Source organism: Esox lucius, chromosome 11 (genome assembly GCF_011004845.1).
Source record: "Esox lucius isolate fEsoLuc1 chromosome 11, fEsoLuc1.pri, whole genome shotgun sequence".
In the NCBI taxonomy this organism is placed as follows: Eukaryota; Metazoa; Chordata; class Actinopteri; order Esociformes; family Esocidae; genus Esox; species Esox lucius.
This window is the reverse complement of record NC_047579.1, coordinates 47547291-47563725: the sequence shown is the minus strand read 5'-3', so window position 1 is coordinate 47563725 and position 16435 is coordinate 47547291. Positions and strand designations below refer to the sequence as shown.

Below are 16435 nucleotides of genomic sequence, written 5' to 3'. Positions count from 1 at the left end.
TATAATGTAGAACTCGTTATCCCATCCCCCACACACTGTTGAAGAAGAAAAAAATATTGTTTCAATTGTTTAAAAGCTCTTTGTTCAGATAAGGAGGGGTCTCATCAACCCCCTTCACTTACAAAAAAAATCACCCTACCCCCACGAACTAAGATGCTTGACTGATAGGGAAAACAATTATCTCCAACAAAATATGATAATGCAATTACGTTTTATGTGCGTGCCCCGTGCATCTAGCCTACAACTTGTAGAATCCCAGAAGTAACTGTTGCTTCAATTGCTAAATTCCGTTTTTCGTCATGCGGGCTTGGTAGCACAGCGCAGCCAGCCGCGCTCCATCCTATCGCTTGTAATTATTTTCTCACGGTGGCGATCTGTCTCAGAGTTACCCACAGGGACGCATACCAACCCCGTAGAGACAAGTTGACTCTTCACTGTTATTTCGTGCAATCTGAAAAGGAAAATCTGACCCAATATAACATACAGACTTTGTAACAAAAACCTCCACAAAACAGGACATACATTCTAATGAATAGGGTACATTGGGGGTTCGGCACTAAACACTGCTACGTTGTTATAACAACTTCAGGGAGGAGATATTGCAGGACAGAATATATCATCAAGGTTCACCACAAGCCTACAAAAACATGATGCAAATTGATGGTTTGTATTTACCGTAGACTATGCAAATGCTAGTTGTCTAGTTAATAACCCGCTATAAACGTAGCCTAGCCTGTGTTCTATTAACTTTTTACAAATCGCACTTTGAACGCTTCTACCTACCATCGTACTCTTAAATGACATGTTTAAAATATAAGGTGAATGGCTTTTTTTGCAACCTAATAAGTAGCCTGCTTATTGTCAGGCATGTGCTTCAATCAATGCCTTCAACAACTGATGGCATTTAAACTGCACAGTGCACCTCAGAGACACAATGTATACATGTGTAGATCACGTACAGGCTTGTCTACTAGCCAAATTAATAATAATTAGGTCTTGTGGTTTACGTTTAATTAGTGTTATTGTCAAAAAATAATTACCCTTACCTTCGCAATTATGGATCAAGAATAAAATTGGTAAAAATATCCAAACGTTATAATTCCCCCCCATCTCGGTGGAAATGTGCCCGAACTCTTCTCTTTTAAGTGTTAACTTAGCAGTAATACATCCTTTGGGTTCACCAAGAGATAGACGTTCCAAGAGTCAGTGTCTGGGATCTTCAAAAAGTTCATTCAACTAAAAACGGCGTATAAATCGTATAGGTCCTATCCCGTATTGTCCTTCGCCGCTGGGACACGGCTGCTGTGCTTCTCCGTAAACCTTTAAGAACTTCTGAAAAACTTTTTTCTTACCAGCTTCACGTTTGAGCTGGGAACCCACTTCGTATTACTCCGCCCTACATTCCCCCCTTTCCCCAATGGAGTAATGGGTTACTCCGCTAAAGAAAAATAGTCCGCAATCCACCACTCAATAAAGGCGCCGACCAGTCTCTAAGTTGCTGTCTTTGAAAAGTATGAAAGAACATCATACAGGTATTAACACCGCGCCAATACACGAATTCATGCAGTAGTTCATACAGGTAGTTTGAGTTTCACCCACATTGTAATAGATTGGCCATGAAGAGGACTTAATTTAGGAACGCCTGAAAAGTTTAAATGCAACAAGTCCATCGGTCCATTTTTATCCCCCGTTTGAAATCACATTCGCTAATGGTGTTATAAATCAAATTTCGTAATTATAGACTACCATACATTCTCCAGGGGTCTTGATGAAGGTCATTCAAGTAAATTGTGATTTTTCAAAGAGAATTAGAAACAGGCTTCCACCTTAACAAGATTTGACATTACGACTTGGTATCTATTATTATCAACATGAAAATAACAGAGAAGAATCGCTGTAGAATTTCCAGTAGAATTTGATTGGCCACTGTAAAACGTTGTACAAGACTCCTGACAAGAAACCCTTTCTTATGCTGACAGGAGTGTGTCTTGTGTGTTGTGTTTACACTATGCCTTGCCGATAAGAGGTTGAATCGTGTTTACATGATGGAAATGTGAGCAGACATCCCTTGTTAACCCCCTTCATACTGCTACTGCCTGGGCTACAGGCATCTCTCCCACTTTCTACCCCCACAGCCTTCCTCTTCCATATCCCCAGCCCTATGTCGGTGGACGCTGTATAGTGCCTCGGTTGTTCCATGCGCTCAGAGTGGAGCCGGTCGCTTACAGAGACAATAGGTGTGATTTGAATGAGAAAAGGAGTCTGGCATTATGACACAGTTTCGCTCTGCAGGGGACTGAGGGGAGGGGGGGGGGGGGGGGGGTGACAGTACACTGACATTCAGGGATGTCCTGGCCTTGAATAAATTAACAAGCATGAGATTGAATGTATCAGGGTTCATTTGGAGCGCAGTTCGTTCCAACCTGTGAAGTCAGTTTCGGGTTATTAGTCCATGAGACAGACCCCAAAACGATCCAGAGATTTGTTGGATCTTTGTGTCCCTGGTGTTAGATGAGGTACGACGGCAGTGCCGCCATTAGTAACCTTCTGTTTGTTATCGCTCTTTCATTTGTCCCTCTTCCCTCCATCCCATATCCATCAGAGAACTATGACGCACAGCTATTCAGAATATTCAGGTCAACAGAAATGTGGTCTTTGATCTTTTGGGGTACAAATGAGAATTATTTGTACAAATGGCTTTAAAGACCTGAAAAAGTAAGGAAATATATAATTTGAAATAATATTCAACCCACTTTGGCCCATATGGTGTCATGACATTAGGATTTTGGAAGCTTATGATTTCATGTAACAGGGCAATCACAGTATATGTCCAGGGCCATCACAGGGCCACCACAGTGTAGGTCCAGGACCATCACAGGGCCACCACAGTGTAGGTCCAGGACCATCACAGGGCCACCACAGTATAGGTCCAGGGCCATCACAGTATAGGTCCAGGGCCATCACAGGGCCACCACAGTGTAGGTCCAGGGCCATCACAGGGCCACCACAGTATAGGTCCAGGACCATCACAGTATAGGTCCAGGGCCATCACAGGGCCACCACAGTGTAGGTCCTGGGCCATCACAGGGCTACCACAGTATATGTCCAGAGAAATCACAGGGCCACCACAGTATAGGTCCAGGGCCATCACAGGGCCACCACAGTGTAGGTCCAGGACCATCACAGTATAGGTCCAGGGCCATCACAGGGCCACCACAGTGTAGGTCCAGGACCATCACAGTATAGGTCCTGGGCCATCACAGGGCCACCACAGTGTAGGTCCAGGACCATCACAGTATAGGTCCAGGGCCATCACAGGGCCACCACAGTATATGTCCTGGGCCATCACAGGGCTACCACAGTATATGTCCAGAGAAATCACAGGGCCACCACAGTATAGGTCCAGGGCCATCACAGGGCCACCACAGTATATGTCCAGGGCCATCACAGGGCTACCAAAGTATATGTCCTGGGCCATCACAGGGCCACCACAGTGTAGGTCCAGGACCATCACAGTATATGTCCAGGGCCATCACAGGGCTACCACAGTATATGTCCTGGGCCATCACAGGGCTACCACAGAATATGTCCAGAGAAATCACAGGGCCACCACAGTATAGGTCCAGGGCCATCACAGGGCCACCACAGTGTAGGTCCAGGACCATCACAGTATAGGTCCTGGTCCATCAAAGGGCTACCACAGTATATGTCCAGGGCCATCACAGGGCTACCAAAGTATATGTCCAGGGCCATCACAGGGCTACCACAGTATATGTCCCGGGCCATCACAGGGCCATCACAGTATATGTCCTGGGCCATCACAGGGCTACCACAGTATATGTCCTGGGCCATCACAGGGCTACCACAGTATATGTCCCGGGCCATCACAGGGCCATCACAGTATATGTCCTGGGCCATCACAGGGCCACCACAGTATATGTCCAGGGTTGTTGTCATGCTGCAGAATACATTTGGGGCCAATCTGATGCCTCCCTGAAGGTACTGCATGATGGATAAGTATCTGCCTGTATTTTTCAGCATTGAGGGCACCATTAATTCTGAGAAAATCCCCAACTCCATTTGCAGAAATGCAGCCCCAAACTTGCAAGGAACCTCCAATGTTCTTCACTACTGCCTGCAGACAGTCATTCCTGTACTGCTGTCCAGCAGTATGGCCAACAAACTGCCTTCTTCTGCAGTCAAATATTTCACAATTTGACGCATCAGTCCAGAGCACCTGCTGCCATTTATTCTATACTATACCCAGTTCCTGTGTTTCCATGCATAGTTGAGTCACTTGGCCTTGTTTCCACATCAGAGGTATGGCTTTTTGGCCACAAATCTTCCATGAAGGTCACTTCTGACCTGATTTCTCCAGACAGCAGATGGGTGTACTGGGGTCCCACTGTTTTCTGCCAGTTCTAAGCTCATGGCACTGCTGGACATCTTCTGATTGTGGAGGGAAGTAAGCATGATGTGTCTTTCGTCTGCTGCAGTAAGTCTCCTCGGCAGGTCACTGTGTCCACGGTCCTCAACGTTGCCTGTTTCTTTGTGCTTCTTCAGCAGAGCTTTGACAGCACATCTGGAAACCCCTGTCTGCCTTGACATCTCTGTTTGGGAGAGACCTTGCTGATGCAGTATAACTTCCTTTACTGCAAAAAATGCTGCCAATGGAACAAGACAATTTAACTCTTTCTTAGGATATATTTGCTTGAAATAAGTGAAATAATCTGCCAATGGAACAAGACAAATTACACCATATTCAAGGCATATAAAAATTTACCTTATTTTAAGGCTGGTTAGATGTTTTAACCTGAAAACAAGTGAAATATACTTGATAAGACAGATTTTTTTGAAGTGTTGTGTCTGGTTACTGTGCTCAGTCTTGTCATGGTGTATGACTTGACAGTAAACTCTCTTCAGCAACCTCTCCTTGTTAGCAGAGTTTGGCTGTTCCTCACCCAGTTTTATTCCTCAGTTCAGTTAATGATTGTGTTTCAACCTCCATATTTAATTGATGATCATTAGCACCTGTTAGGTATAATTTTTTAATCATACACCTGACTTTGTCTAAATAATCCCTGACTGCGCAAGTGTTCCTGGAAGAATTTATGCTGTTTTGAAGACAAAGGATTGTCACACCAAATATTGATTTGTTATAAATGTTTCTTCGTTACACTCACCTTGATATTTTTTAACTGATAAATATAATCTTTTAGCATGTGTATTTTTACTTTACAGCATTCTTTCAAACCTGCTTAAAATGTTTGCACAGTTCTGTATATGTAGTTAGCCAGTAGTGGGTTTAATGTGCCAGTTATTTTGATGTAGGCAGTTGGCAAGTTGACAGTCTGCATTTTGTCACAATTTTAGTGGCTTTAATAGGCCTGCGTGCATTATGTTTTTATTAATATGCTTCATGTTAGTTTAAATTAATGGACATTATTCTTTTGATCAGTGCAACAACTGCTTCATGTAGAATTTCATTCACATCCTCACTAGAAATGAAGGAAACACACAAAATAATAAAATAAAAAAACTTGACATGCTTTTCTGATTAATTTATTTTGTTTCAGGTTATTGCATGCTTACTAGAAATTAATGGTTAAATAGTGTGCAAACCACTAGTTAGCATTAAAAAATGGCATTTAGCAAAAAAGTACCGGCAGAGTTCTGGAAAAAAAGGTGTTTTGGACTGATGAGATGAAGATTAAGATGTACCAATCAATCAACCAATAAAATGTATTTATAAAGCCCTTTTAAAAACAGCAGTTGTCACAAAGTGCTATTACAGAAACACCCGGCCTTAAACACCAAGGAGCAAACAACAGTAGTGTTGAATTTCAGTGGCTAGGAAAAACTCCATAAGAAGACCAAAATTTAGGAAGAAACCTAGAGAGGACCCAGACTCAGAGGGGTGACCTGTCCTCTTCTGGCTGTGCCGGGTGAGATATTAAGAGTCCAATTGGAATAATTTATAAATGCATGTGTGCTAAATCCAGAGCCTATTTAAATTTAGACTAGGTCAGAAGTATGACCAGATGGACAAGGACAAGGACAGCAATGGGCCCCCCAAACCAGGTACTCCGCAGGTGTGGACCAGGATCTCATGTCCTCCTAAACTTTTAAACGGGAGGAGACTGGGAAAATTCAGAAAATGCATTCCTCATATCAACAACAATTTATAGTGGAGAAGGAGAACTTAGCACAATAGTATAGCAGCGTAAGACCTCTTAATACCAGATTGATATTAAGACGAAAATGACCCCAAAATAATACAATGACCCCAAAAATAATGCCATAGAAACATGGGAGTGTTAAAGAACAAAAAGTGGAAAGTTCTTGACTGGTCAAGTCAATCTATAGCTCTCTTAAAAATGTAAGATTAGACTTCAGGCAGAAATACCTCAACACACTGTAAACAACAATTAATGATGGCTTCGGTACAGGCCTGACACAGCATCACAGGAGAAGAAACTTTTTTCCAAACTGTTGTTTTTTGGTAAGCCTGACCTTTTGTCTATGTTTAAGATTCATTTTTTTCCCCCACTATTTTTCAACAGCAAAATGTCTTCCTTTATCTATTTTTAGTCCCCAGTAATGGTAATAGTGTCCTCCAGAGGCCAATGCAAAGCCTTCAGGACTAGACTGTCTGCTCACTTGCACACATTACGTGGTATTAGAGATGGTGGTGAGCCAGGGAGTGGGTTTGAAGAGAAGCTATTTAGAGTCTAGATACGGTGCCCTCCACTAATATTGGCACCGTTGCTAAATATGAGCAAAACAGGCTGTGAAATTTAATTTTTTATTTTATATCCTCTTACTCTTTCATTCCAAACATTAACATAAATGAGGAACAGGTTTAAATTAAGAGACCACTGCAAATTGAAAGCTTCTGTTCCTCACTCAGAACCTTTTTGGAAAGGAACGAAAAAGGTGCAGTGGTCTCTTAATAATTTACGGAGCTGTACATGTGTGCCGCAATTATTGGCACCCCTTTATTTAATACTTTGTGCAACCTCCCTTTGCCAAGAGCCTTCTCCTATAATCCATAATAAGGTTGGAGAACATATGGCAAGGGATTTGAGACCATTCCTCCATACAGAATGTCTCAGTATCCTTCAAATTCCAGGGTAATGCTTGTGGACTTTCCTTTTCAGCTTATCCCACATGTTTTCAATGGGGTTTAGGTCAGGGTCCTGGAATGGCCATTGCAAAACTTTGATTCTGTGGTCAGTGAACCATTTTTGTGTTGATTTTGAGGTGCGCTTTGGATCATTGTCCTGCTGGAAGATCCAACCATGGCCCGCTTTAAGCTTCCTGGCAGAGGGGGATTTTAGGTCAGGTTTTGATGTAATACCTGCTAGTACTTGATGGAGTCCATGATAGAATGTACTGTAACAAGTTGTCGAGGGCCTTTGGAAGAAAAACAGCCCCAAAGCATCCAAGTTATTAAAAAGATCCACCAAGATACCTCACAGGTATCTTTTGAGGTACTTTTCTGCATGGCTATCTTTCTGTCTACACCAAAACCACATGGGGTTTGTTAAAAAGCTGTATTTTCATCATATTTGACCATAGAACCCAGTCCCAGTAAAAGTTCCAGTAATGTACTGTAGGCACTGTAATTCGTTTTTTGATGACTGCAAAGGCTTTTTCATGGCAATCCTCTCAAAAAACTTGCGCTTATGTTGGTGGAGTCTGAACACCGTTTTGAAGACTTTCTGACCCTAAGAACCAACAAAAATTGGCAATTCACCAGGTGTGATCTTTGGGGATTCTTTGGCCAGTCAAACCGTACTCATGGGTTACCCCCAAGTGTTCCTAATTCCTCAGGTGAACTTGAAAATGTAAAATAAGAAAGGGGAATATACTCCTAATATGGTATATACCATTAGGAGAGCAGGGGACAGGGTGCGAATTGAAGGGGTCCAGGAGTGTTGGATAAATGGAGAGAGAGAGAGAGATGACAAACAGAGATAAAATGGGTGGGGGGGGTATGTTTAAGAAATTGTATTGAGCCATGAAACATTTCACCTGAAAACTACTGAGAGGAAACTGGCCATTAGATCCCTGTTAAATATCACCTATTGCTTTCTTATCTGATCCAATTAATATTAATATATCTATTCTAGTTAGATTTTACTTATGAGAATATCTAAGTGTGCCAATAATTGTGGCACACGTTTTGGCATACGTTTAATTTATTTCACATTTAAATTGTTCATCTTTCATCTTTTTATAATTTTCTGTCAATTAAAGGTTTGATTTTTGTTAATATTTTGTATGAAAGATCAAGTCACCATGATAGTTATATAATTTGAAATAAAATCTCAAAATAAACCTATTTGGGAGCTGTATTTATTCTGGCTGGGTTTATTGCTATAGGTGGTTTCAAACAGCAAACAGTGGACGGGGTGACTCAGGCATATTCAATGGAGCCTCGGCGTGGGCAAAATTCTACCAAGGTGGAGAAATTGGCATTGAATATGTGATGAATTTCCTGCCTCTGTAGACAGTTCAGCCAATGTGGCTGTATTTTTCTTATGGCTTGTTTGCTATGTTCACTGCATGTAGCTACTGATGCTAGTAGCCAGCTAATCCTCAGATAATCTTTCTTGTCCCTGGCCAGATGTGATACCCAGTCTCTGTGTGGCAGTCTGCGTGTCCAACCACTACGCTATTTAACAACATTAAAGTCAGTCAGTCAGTCAGTGACAGTTGACTCATGCACTTTGACATTGTTTGTGGCAAGTGATGCATGTAGATTTTTAAATTTTACCCTGGGCTTCTTCAATACTTCTTCAAGACTTCTTCAAGCAATTGGGCATAATTTCTGATACAACATTTAGCTAGATTTTTGGTCCAGGACTAGACTTAATATCTTATGAACTGTTTGTTTTAAGAAAAGGTTATTTCATGACTCTTTTTTATTAAAAATATTTACTGTTATTTTACCATGTTATATTGGAAATTGGAAGGTTCTTGGAAACCAAGAACAGTTCTACACGCACTAAAGTTCCAGTGTTTGGGGTCACATAGAAATGTTGTTGTTTTTTAAAGAAAAGTACATTTTTTGTCCATTAAAATAACATTGAATTGATCAGAAATACAGTGTAGACATTGTTAATGTTGTAAATGACTATTGTTGCTGGAAATGCCAAATTTTCAATGGAATATCTACAGAGGCCCATTATCAGCAACTGTCACTTCTGTATTCCAATGGCATGATGTGTCATTGTCAACTGTGAAGAGGCTGGGACGCTGGAATTCTAAGCAAAGTTCTTCCACTGTCCAGTGTCTGTGTTCTTTTGCCCATCTTAACCTTTCCTCTTTATTGGCCAGTCTGAGATATCTTTGTAACTCTGCCTTGAAGGCCAGCACCCCTTAGTCGCCTCCTCACTGTTGATGTTGAGACTGGTGTTTTATGGGTACTATTAAATGAAGCTGCCAGTTGAGGACCCGTGAAGTGTCTGTTTCTCAAACTTATATATTTGTCCTCTTCCTCAGTTGTGCGCCGGGCTTCCCACACATATTTCTATTTTGGTTAGAGACAGTTTGCGCTGATCTCTGAAGGGAGTAGTACACAACATTGTTCAAGATCTTCAGTTTCTTGGCAATTTCTCTCATGGAATTGTCTTCATTTCCCAGACCAAGAGTAGACTGACGAGTTTTAGATTAAAGTTTCTGGCCATTTTGAGCCTGTAATTAAACCCACGAATGCTTATACTGAAGATACTCAATTAGTCTAAAGAAAGGCCAGTTTTATTGTTTGTTTAAAAAGCAAAACCGTTTTCAGGAATGCTAACATAACCACACATAGTCACATAGCCTTTTAAAATTATAACCTTGGATTAGCAAACACAACAGGCCATTGGAATACAGGAGTGATGGTTGCTGATAATGGGCCTCTGTAGATATTCCATTAAAAACAAGCCATTTCCAGCTACAATACTAATTTACAGCATTAACATTGTCTACACTGTATTTCTGATCAATTTGATGGCATTTTAATAGACAAACAATTTACTTTTCTTTCAAAAACAAAGACATTTCTAAGTGACCCCAAACCTTTGAACATTGGTGTATTTGGAACCATGTTTCATATTTACCAGCATGCTGTATGATTTTCTGAACTGTTTGTTTTAATATCTGTGCAGAGCATGTGATCAGCTAATTAATGTTATGGTACATGAAGACACATTACTACAGAATGTTTACTACAAATGTTACCAAATGTTTTCTAAACTAACCCAACCTTCAATTACATGTTTTTATTACATGCATTACTGAGCTGGCTATATAAGTTTAGATGATGATATAGTCTCAGTATACACTCACATTTAACCCGGAAGCCATTCTGAATGCCAATTGTTCAATGAAGAACCTTTAGATTATAAAAGGGTTTTTCGTATAACTCTTTATAGAGGGTTCTAGATGCTGCTGGAAGATAAGGGGCATTGCCCTGGGCAGTGTGCTGTCTTTCGGATTGGGTGTTGAACCTTCAGGTTTCCTGAATCTGTTGTTACTGAATATTCCATGGCACATTGTGAGTAGGGGTGTTATCTCTGTTGTCCAGGCGACATTTCCTATCTGGTAGTCATATCATCATGGCCACCTAATCATCCCTAGTTTAGCTCATGCATCCCCACTCCTGTACAATACGGCTGGTACAAAATGCATGCCAATTGCTCTGCCTGAGAGCTACGGCTAAATTAGTCAAATTGAAAATAACCTTGCTTTCACATTGTATGATCAGGCCTGTGACTCACTATTTGAAGACGAGTACTACGGCCTCCGCCTTTGGCCAATTCATGTCAGTTTGTTCATCGTTGAATCTCTAAGACGCATCACTCATCAAAACCAGACCAGTGGCATCTGAGATGTGGCTTGTCATATGCTTACGTCCTAGCTGATGCCCTTGTGGACAGAGACACAGTCCCTCTGCCAGTGTCAATATTAGGGTTATGGCACGTTTGGACAAAGGGGAAAAAAGACTGCCTCATCACCTTTATTTCCCATCCTCTGATTCCTTTGCCAGGTGTTATAGGAAGGATATATTTTCCTGTTTGGAGGAATCGTATGTTTAATCTTGCATTTAGGGCTGGGTGGGTTTAACCGATGGTTCAGAGATTAGTTTGCTTGTCTTTTCTTCACCCTTCAGGCCCAAAGGACTCCTATGTTGAACCCAGTATTGTGCAGGAATAATACCAGGTACATCTGATCTTAAGCCAGGAAATAGGAACGCAATCACAGTAAGTTCTGGTTCGACTTGTTTTCTTTAATGTCATCCGTGGAGGAGACGGGCCAGCCCTTCCCTGTGGAAATGTGAACTCTCCATGATTGTTGGGAACATAAAAGAACACCGTGACCGGCCTACTTCAGTGTGTGTGTGTGTGTGTGTGTGTGTGTGTAGCAGTGAGTCTGCGAGTGTGTGCGATGAAGTGGCATTTAAAGGGCAACACATCCTAAATCTAGCAGTATATATACATAAACGTTCAGAATTCCCCAAAACGCATCTCACAAACACAACTATACACACACACACACACACTCACAAACACATACATGTTTACTTAGCTATTTGAATGGGGACATCAAAGTTGACTGTCCTAAATTAATCACATTTTAAGCCCAATTACCTAACATTTATGCCTAAACCTAAGCTAGCCCTAATGCCTAACCCTGAACCTAACTGGTAATGCCTCACCATAATTCTAACCCTACTCTGAACTGTAATTTCTGTTGCCCTAAACTAAATACTTAGGCACACATTTTTTTTTGGATTCAGCCAAATTGTGGGGATTGGATTTTTTGTTGCCATAATATAGTTGGGTTAGGAACACACATATGCCTATGAAAGTACAAACCAAAAATGTCAGTACCAATAAAAAAGAAAGATAATCCCTTCAAAATGGGACCCCAAATAATAATAGCAAAATATGGTTTAAAAAAACGTCAGTGTTGTTTATCAGCTCCATCAAGGTATGAGTGAAATCTAACCTTGAATTCAGGTAAACAATTTGAAAGAAAAAAATATGTATCATGGTTATTGGCATCCCAACAATAAGTACTTTCTGTGTTAACCTTAAGATAACAGCACTGAGTCTTTATTTCAATGATTGATGTGTTAGCAGAACACATAGCAAGGCATCTGAGAGTCCACATCCATGCAGATTCTCTCCGGATCTTTCCATCCTTGGTCCTTGCTTGTGGACTCACCTCTTCAACTCACCCAAATGTTTTCAAATGGCTTTAGGTCAGAGGATTGCAAAATCAGAACTCTGTGGTCAGTGAGGTATTTGTGTGCAGCTCTGGAGGATTGCTTTGAATCAATGTCCTGCTGGAAAATCCAACAACATCCCTGTTTTAGCCTCCTGGAAGAGGAAGCCAGAAATCAAATTAAACTTTTACCCTAACCTTGACCACAGAAATCATGTATTGAGCCATGTAAGATTTCACTTGAAAATGACCTGTTAATGAGCTCCAGAGAAGCATTGTCCTCCCACCCCCCGATTTTCCTCTACTGTAGTTGACAGGACTTTGAGTACACACACACACACACACACACACACACGCACACACACACGCACACACACATAGAATAGAGATGGAAGAGTTTGTGTGAGGGATGTAAAGTGTGAGAGAGGAAAAGGCTGGTGACAGAGTTCTCGCACGACTCCAAGGGGATCTCAAAGCAGACAAACAACAGTGTGAGAGCAGTCAGGATTTATAACTCCCCAGCCACTGATGGGAACCCTGGATTACCCTTTGATCTCTCACCCGTATAAGAGACAGCAATGCTCTGTGGAATTTTAGAGCTATCTTGGTCTGTCTGTCCCTATTAACAGTACATACCGTATTCACAGTACTCTTAGGACTTAATTCACATTACCCTAACCACTGTTGTATTCTGCATTTCTCTGATGAATATTTAAATATTGTACATAGACCTGTCCCTGTTAAGGGACTGTATTGACGCTAAGGAAATAGAAACAATGGCTTTGTAAAATTGTATTGTTGTGGGTCCAGCGGTATTGACTGAGATGATGCTATTTAGCATCTTATTCCAAAGGCTAACCTATGGGGTTTTGTGCTACTGTGATGCCATCCTGGTGGGCTTGCATGCTGGTCTGCTCGTGTCCATTTAGCAGCACAGAGAATGCTATTATGTTTACTGAGTGAAAGCTGGAGGTTCAGTCGACTTCGTGAGAAGGACCACCCTGGTCTCGGTAGAAACAGAGGAAAGCTGCATGCTCTGGCTATCTCTGGCCCAATGTCTCTGTCACCTCGCAGCCAGATCCCAGGGGAATACGTTGGTACCCTGCAGGGCTAACTTGGACAAACAGAAGACACGCTGACCGCTGTAAGAAATGTCTAACAAGATACGGTCTGTTTTGAAGCCCTAATCTGGATTGTGTTTATGCCCAGTGGCAGCCTGTAGACTAATCACTGGGGTAAAGTACTGTACACCGTGACACAACACAGTGGAGCTGTAGGAAGGAAAAGGTTTTGAGGGCACCCACCAAAACGTTGGGCGTACAATATTACACCATTTATTAAGTTAACCTAACCCATATGATAGGAAAGCAGGTTTTAACATGTGTCTGTATAACCTGAGATTGTTCCTCCAGTCCAGCCGCTCTCAAGTTTAGTGGCCTTTGAGAGCCAGCCTTACCTTGCCTGCTCAGAGCTCTGCGATGTGAGTGCTAACAGGCTGTGTGGACAGAAGTGAGGGGCCGTGATGATGTTACCACCCAGACCAAGCTGATTTATGTGAGAAAAGCCCTCAGGGCGCCTGTGGAGAGTGTGGAGAGGATTAGAGCCCCCTCAACACAACCCGTCACGGCCAATCAGCTACTCAGACCCCCTACAGACAGACGTCACGGCCAATCAGCAGTCAGCATTCAGGTCTACTGTCTTTATTAGATACCTATAGCTCCTCCCTGTCCCTTTATGCTCTTCTGATCTCTCTATCATCAGGGCCTAGAGGGTTAATCCATATACACGCTCCATGTGTCAGCCCTGGGATTGGAAGTAAATACACATATGATAATTCTCAATATTGATTACGTATGACAAATGGAAACAACTACAATCCAATTTCTGTCCCTACAAGTTTGTGGAAATTATTGTTAAAATAATGTTTTGGAGTGGATGGTTGAATGTCATTAACTATGCAATTAAAGTTTCATAAATGTTCTTTTGTCCCCCTTCGCAATATAAAACACATTTTGGCATGACCCTCATCTTAATGAAGTCCGTTAAGGCAGGGGATTTGCTCCGGACTAGTTATAATTCTATACACTATAGGCAACACATTTTCAGGTCTCTGGGGTAATGTAGCACACAACTGATAATCAATGCATATCGGCATAGCAATGGCAAACCGCAAGGGTTCCAGTCATGGTTTGCATCATAAGCAGCACCACAGAATCAATGTATGTCAAACTCAACTAAAAGAAAATCCATCCAAGTTGAAATTTCCAATGTTCCAAACCAAAGATGAGCGCTCACAAATGACAGTACTTTTTTTTATTAATATGCCCAACAGCCAGTCATGTTTAACAAATATAATGTGGGATGATTCACATTTGATGGATTAATGTTCAGATGGAATAGACAGAGAGACCTGTGATGGTGAGAAACACATCATCCACCTTTTGAAGGCAGTCTGGATTTTGAAAGGATTTAACCAAAGTTCTAGTCATATTAGAAAGCTTTGCCAGTTTTTGCATCTTTAGATCACTCGTCTTTCTAAAATTGTAATGCATATTTAGTTTCCAACTGTCCCTTTTAATGAAATCTATTTTCATGTGTTGTGCACTCACTCACACAAACACCTGCACAAACACAGACACCCACACACACACGCCTTTTCTCAGGATGATAAGACATCACCTAACTGCTCTGAATGGAAAGTTGGGATCAGTTGAGGACGGAAATGGAAACACCTCTGCCTTTCCCAGGATCAGAAGTAAGTTCATCCTCTCCGACTGTGTTTGGTTCATTTCCTGTTTCCTAATCTCACTAGAGGATCCAGCTGAGCCAACAGTGTGACTAGAAGGCTAAATAGTATGCTGGTGAAATGTCTTCATGTGCTTTAATCTTGTAGATTATCAGAGAGTATGGAGATCTTTTTTTATTGTTCAGCTTTGCTGTTGGATCAGTTTGCTGGTAGATTAAAAGCTGAGGTGATTGTTCATTCATTTTTCCCCCCTCTTCTGCCCTTCACCACTTATCCCTCGCTCCCCTCCCTCCCATATCTCCCCTCCCTCCCCTCCCTCCCATACCTCCCTCTTACTTTCTCTCTCCCTCTCTCTATCGGCCTGCTCTATCTCCTATACCCAGACGCATGGAGACACTGAGGCTTGTTGCCTAAAGTAAACAATCATGAGTGATGGATCTTTCTCGGGATTGTGGGAAAAGGTGTTTGACTTTCACACATCCCCTCTAAACAGCTATGCAACCCTATGTGTATGTCTCCCTCCATTTGGAAGCGTCTGCATCTGTGAGAGAGATTTTATCTCAGTGTTAGTGTAATAGTGAAACTGGATCTCCTCCCACTCCCCTCTCTCTTTTCTCATCTACGCTACCGCTGGTTAGTGATTGTAGCCCCTTGTGATTTTGGCCAGCAGTGATTGTGGTCCCTAGATATTGTCTCCCCAAGGCTTCTGTGACGCTAGTCTCTGTTGGAGTGTTAGATGATGTGCCTGAGGGTACAGAGACCTGTAGAGAACCCCTGTGGTTCCCACCCGTCTGACTACGGCCCCCGATAAGGGGTTCATACCCACAGCTCCTGCAGGATGCCCGGTGGTCAATCTGCAGCCAGTCAGTCAGTCTCCAGCAGAGCTGTAGGTCAGTGAGTGCGGAGCAGTGGAGTGGAGGTCTGTGTCAGGGAATGTGTTTCAGATCAGGGCTGGAGACCAGCCAGCTGGTGGAATCCACGGTGCCGTGGCTCTGTTTCCGTGTGAAATAACTGCTTAAGACCACTGTGAACAGCTGCCGGACAGTGCCCCTATCCCTCCCTCCTCCCTGCCCTCCATGCCCCCCTCTCCCCAGGGCTGTAAATCTCAGGGCAGGAATGGGAGGTGCTAGTGACTTGTTGAAAGGGCTCCAGAAGGGTTTCTGGGGTTTAGTGCCTGGGGTCAGGTCTGTGTTAGCAGTGTCCCAGTGCCGTGGCTCAGGGACGGATACTCACAGATAACCCGGCACACTGAGAACACACGTCCAAAGGCCAGGGTGTTGCTCATCACAGCACCACAGGAGCACCATGACCCGACACACCTCCCCACTCAGACTGGCCCCCTCTGTGGGTCTGTCTGTCTGCAGGTCTGTCTGCCTGTCTGTGGGTCTGTCTGCCTGCAGGTCTGTCTGCCTGTCTGTGGGTCTGTCTGCCTGCAGGTCTGTCTGCCTGTCTGTGGGTCTGTCTGCC

General features: G+C 42.5%; 1 protein-coding gene across 1 annotated transcript in view; it reads right to left on the bottom strand.

The window, feature by feature from the left end:
• notch3 (notch receptor 3) overlaps positions 1–1370 on the bottom strand; it is a 39685-nt gene extending 38315 nt beyond the window's left edge. Inside the window, exon 1 of the mRNA XM_029123156.2 lies at positions 1047–1370. Within this exon, the coding sequence (XP_028978989.2) occupies positions 1047–1110 (64 nt within the window). The 5' untranslated portion in view covers positions 1111–1370. The remainder of the gene's footprint in view (positions 1–1046) is intronic.
• Between the last annotated feature and the right edge of the window lie 15065 nt (positions 1371–16435).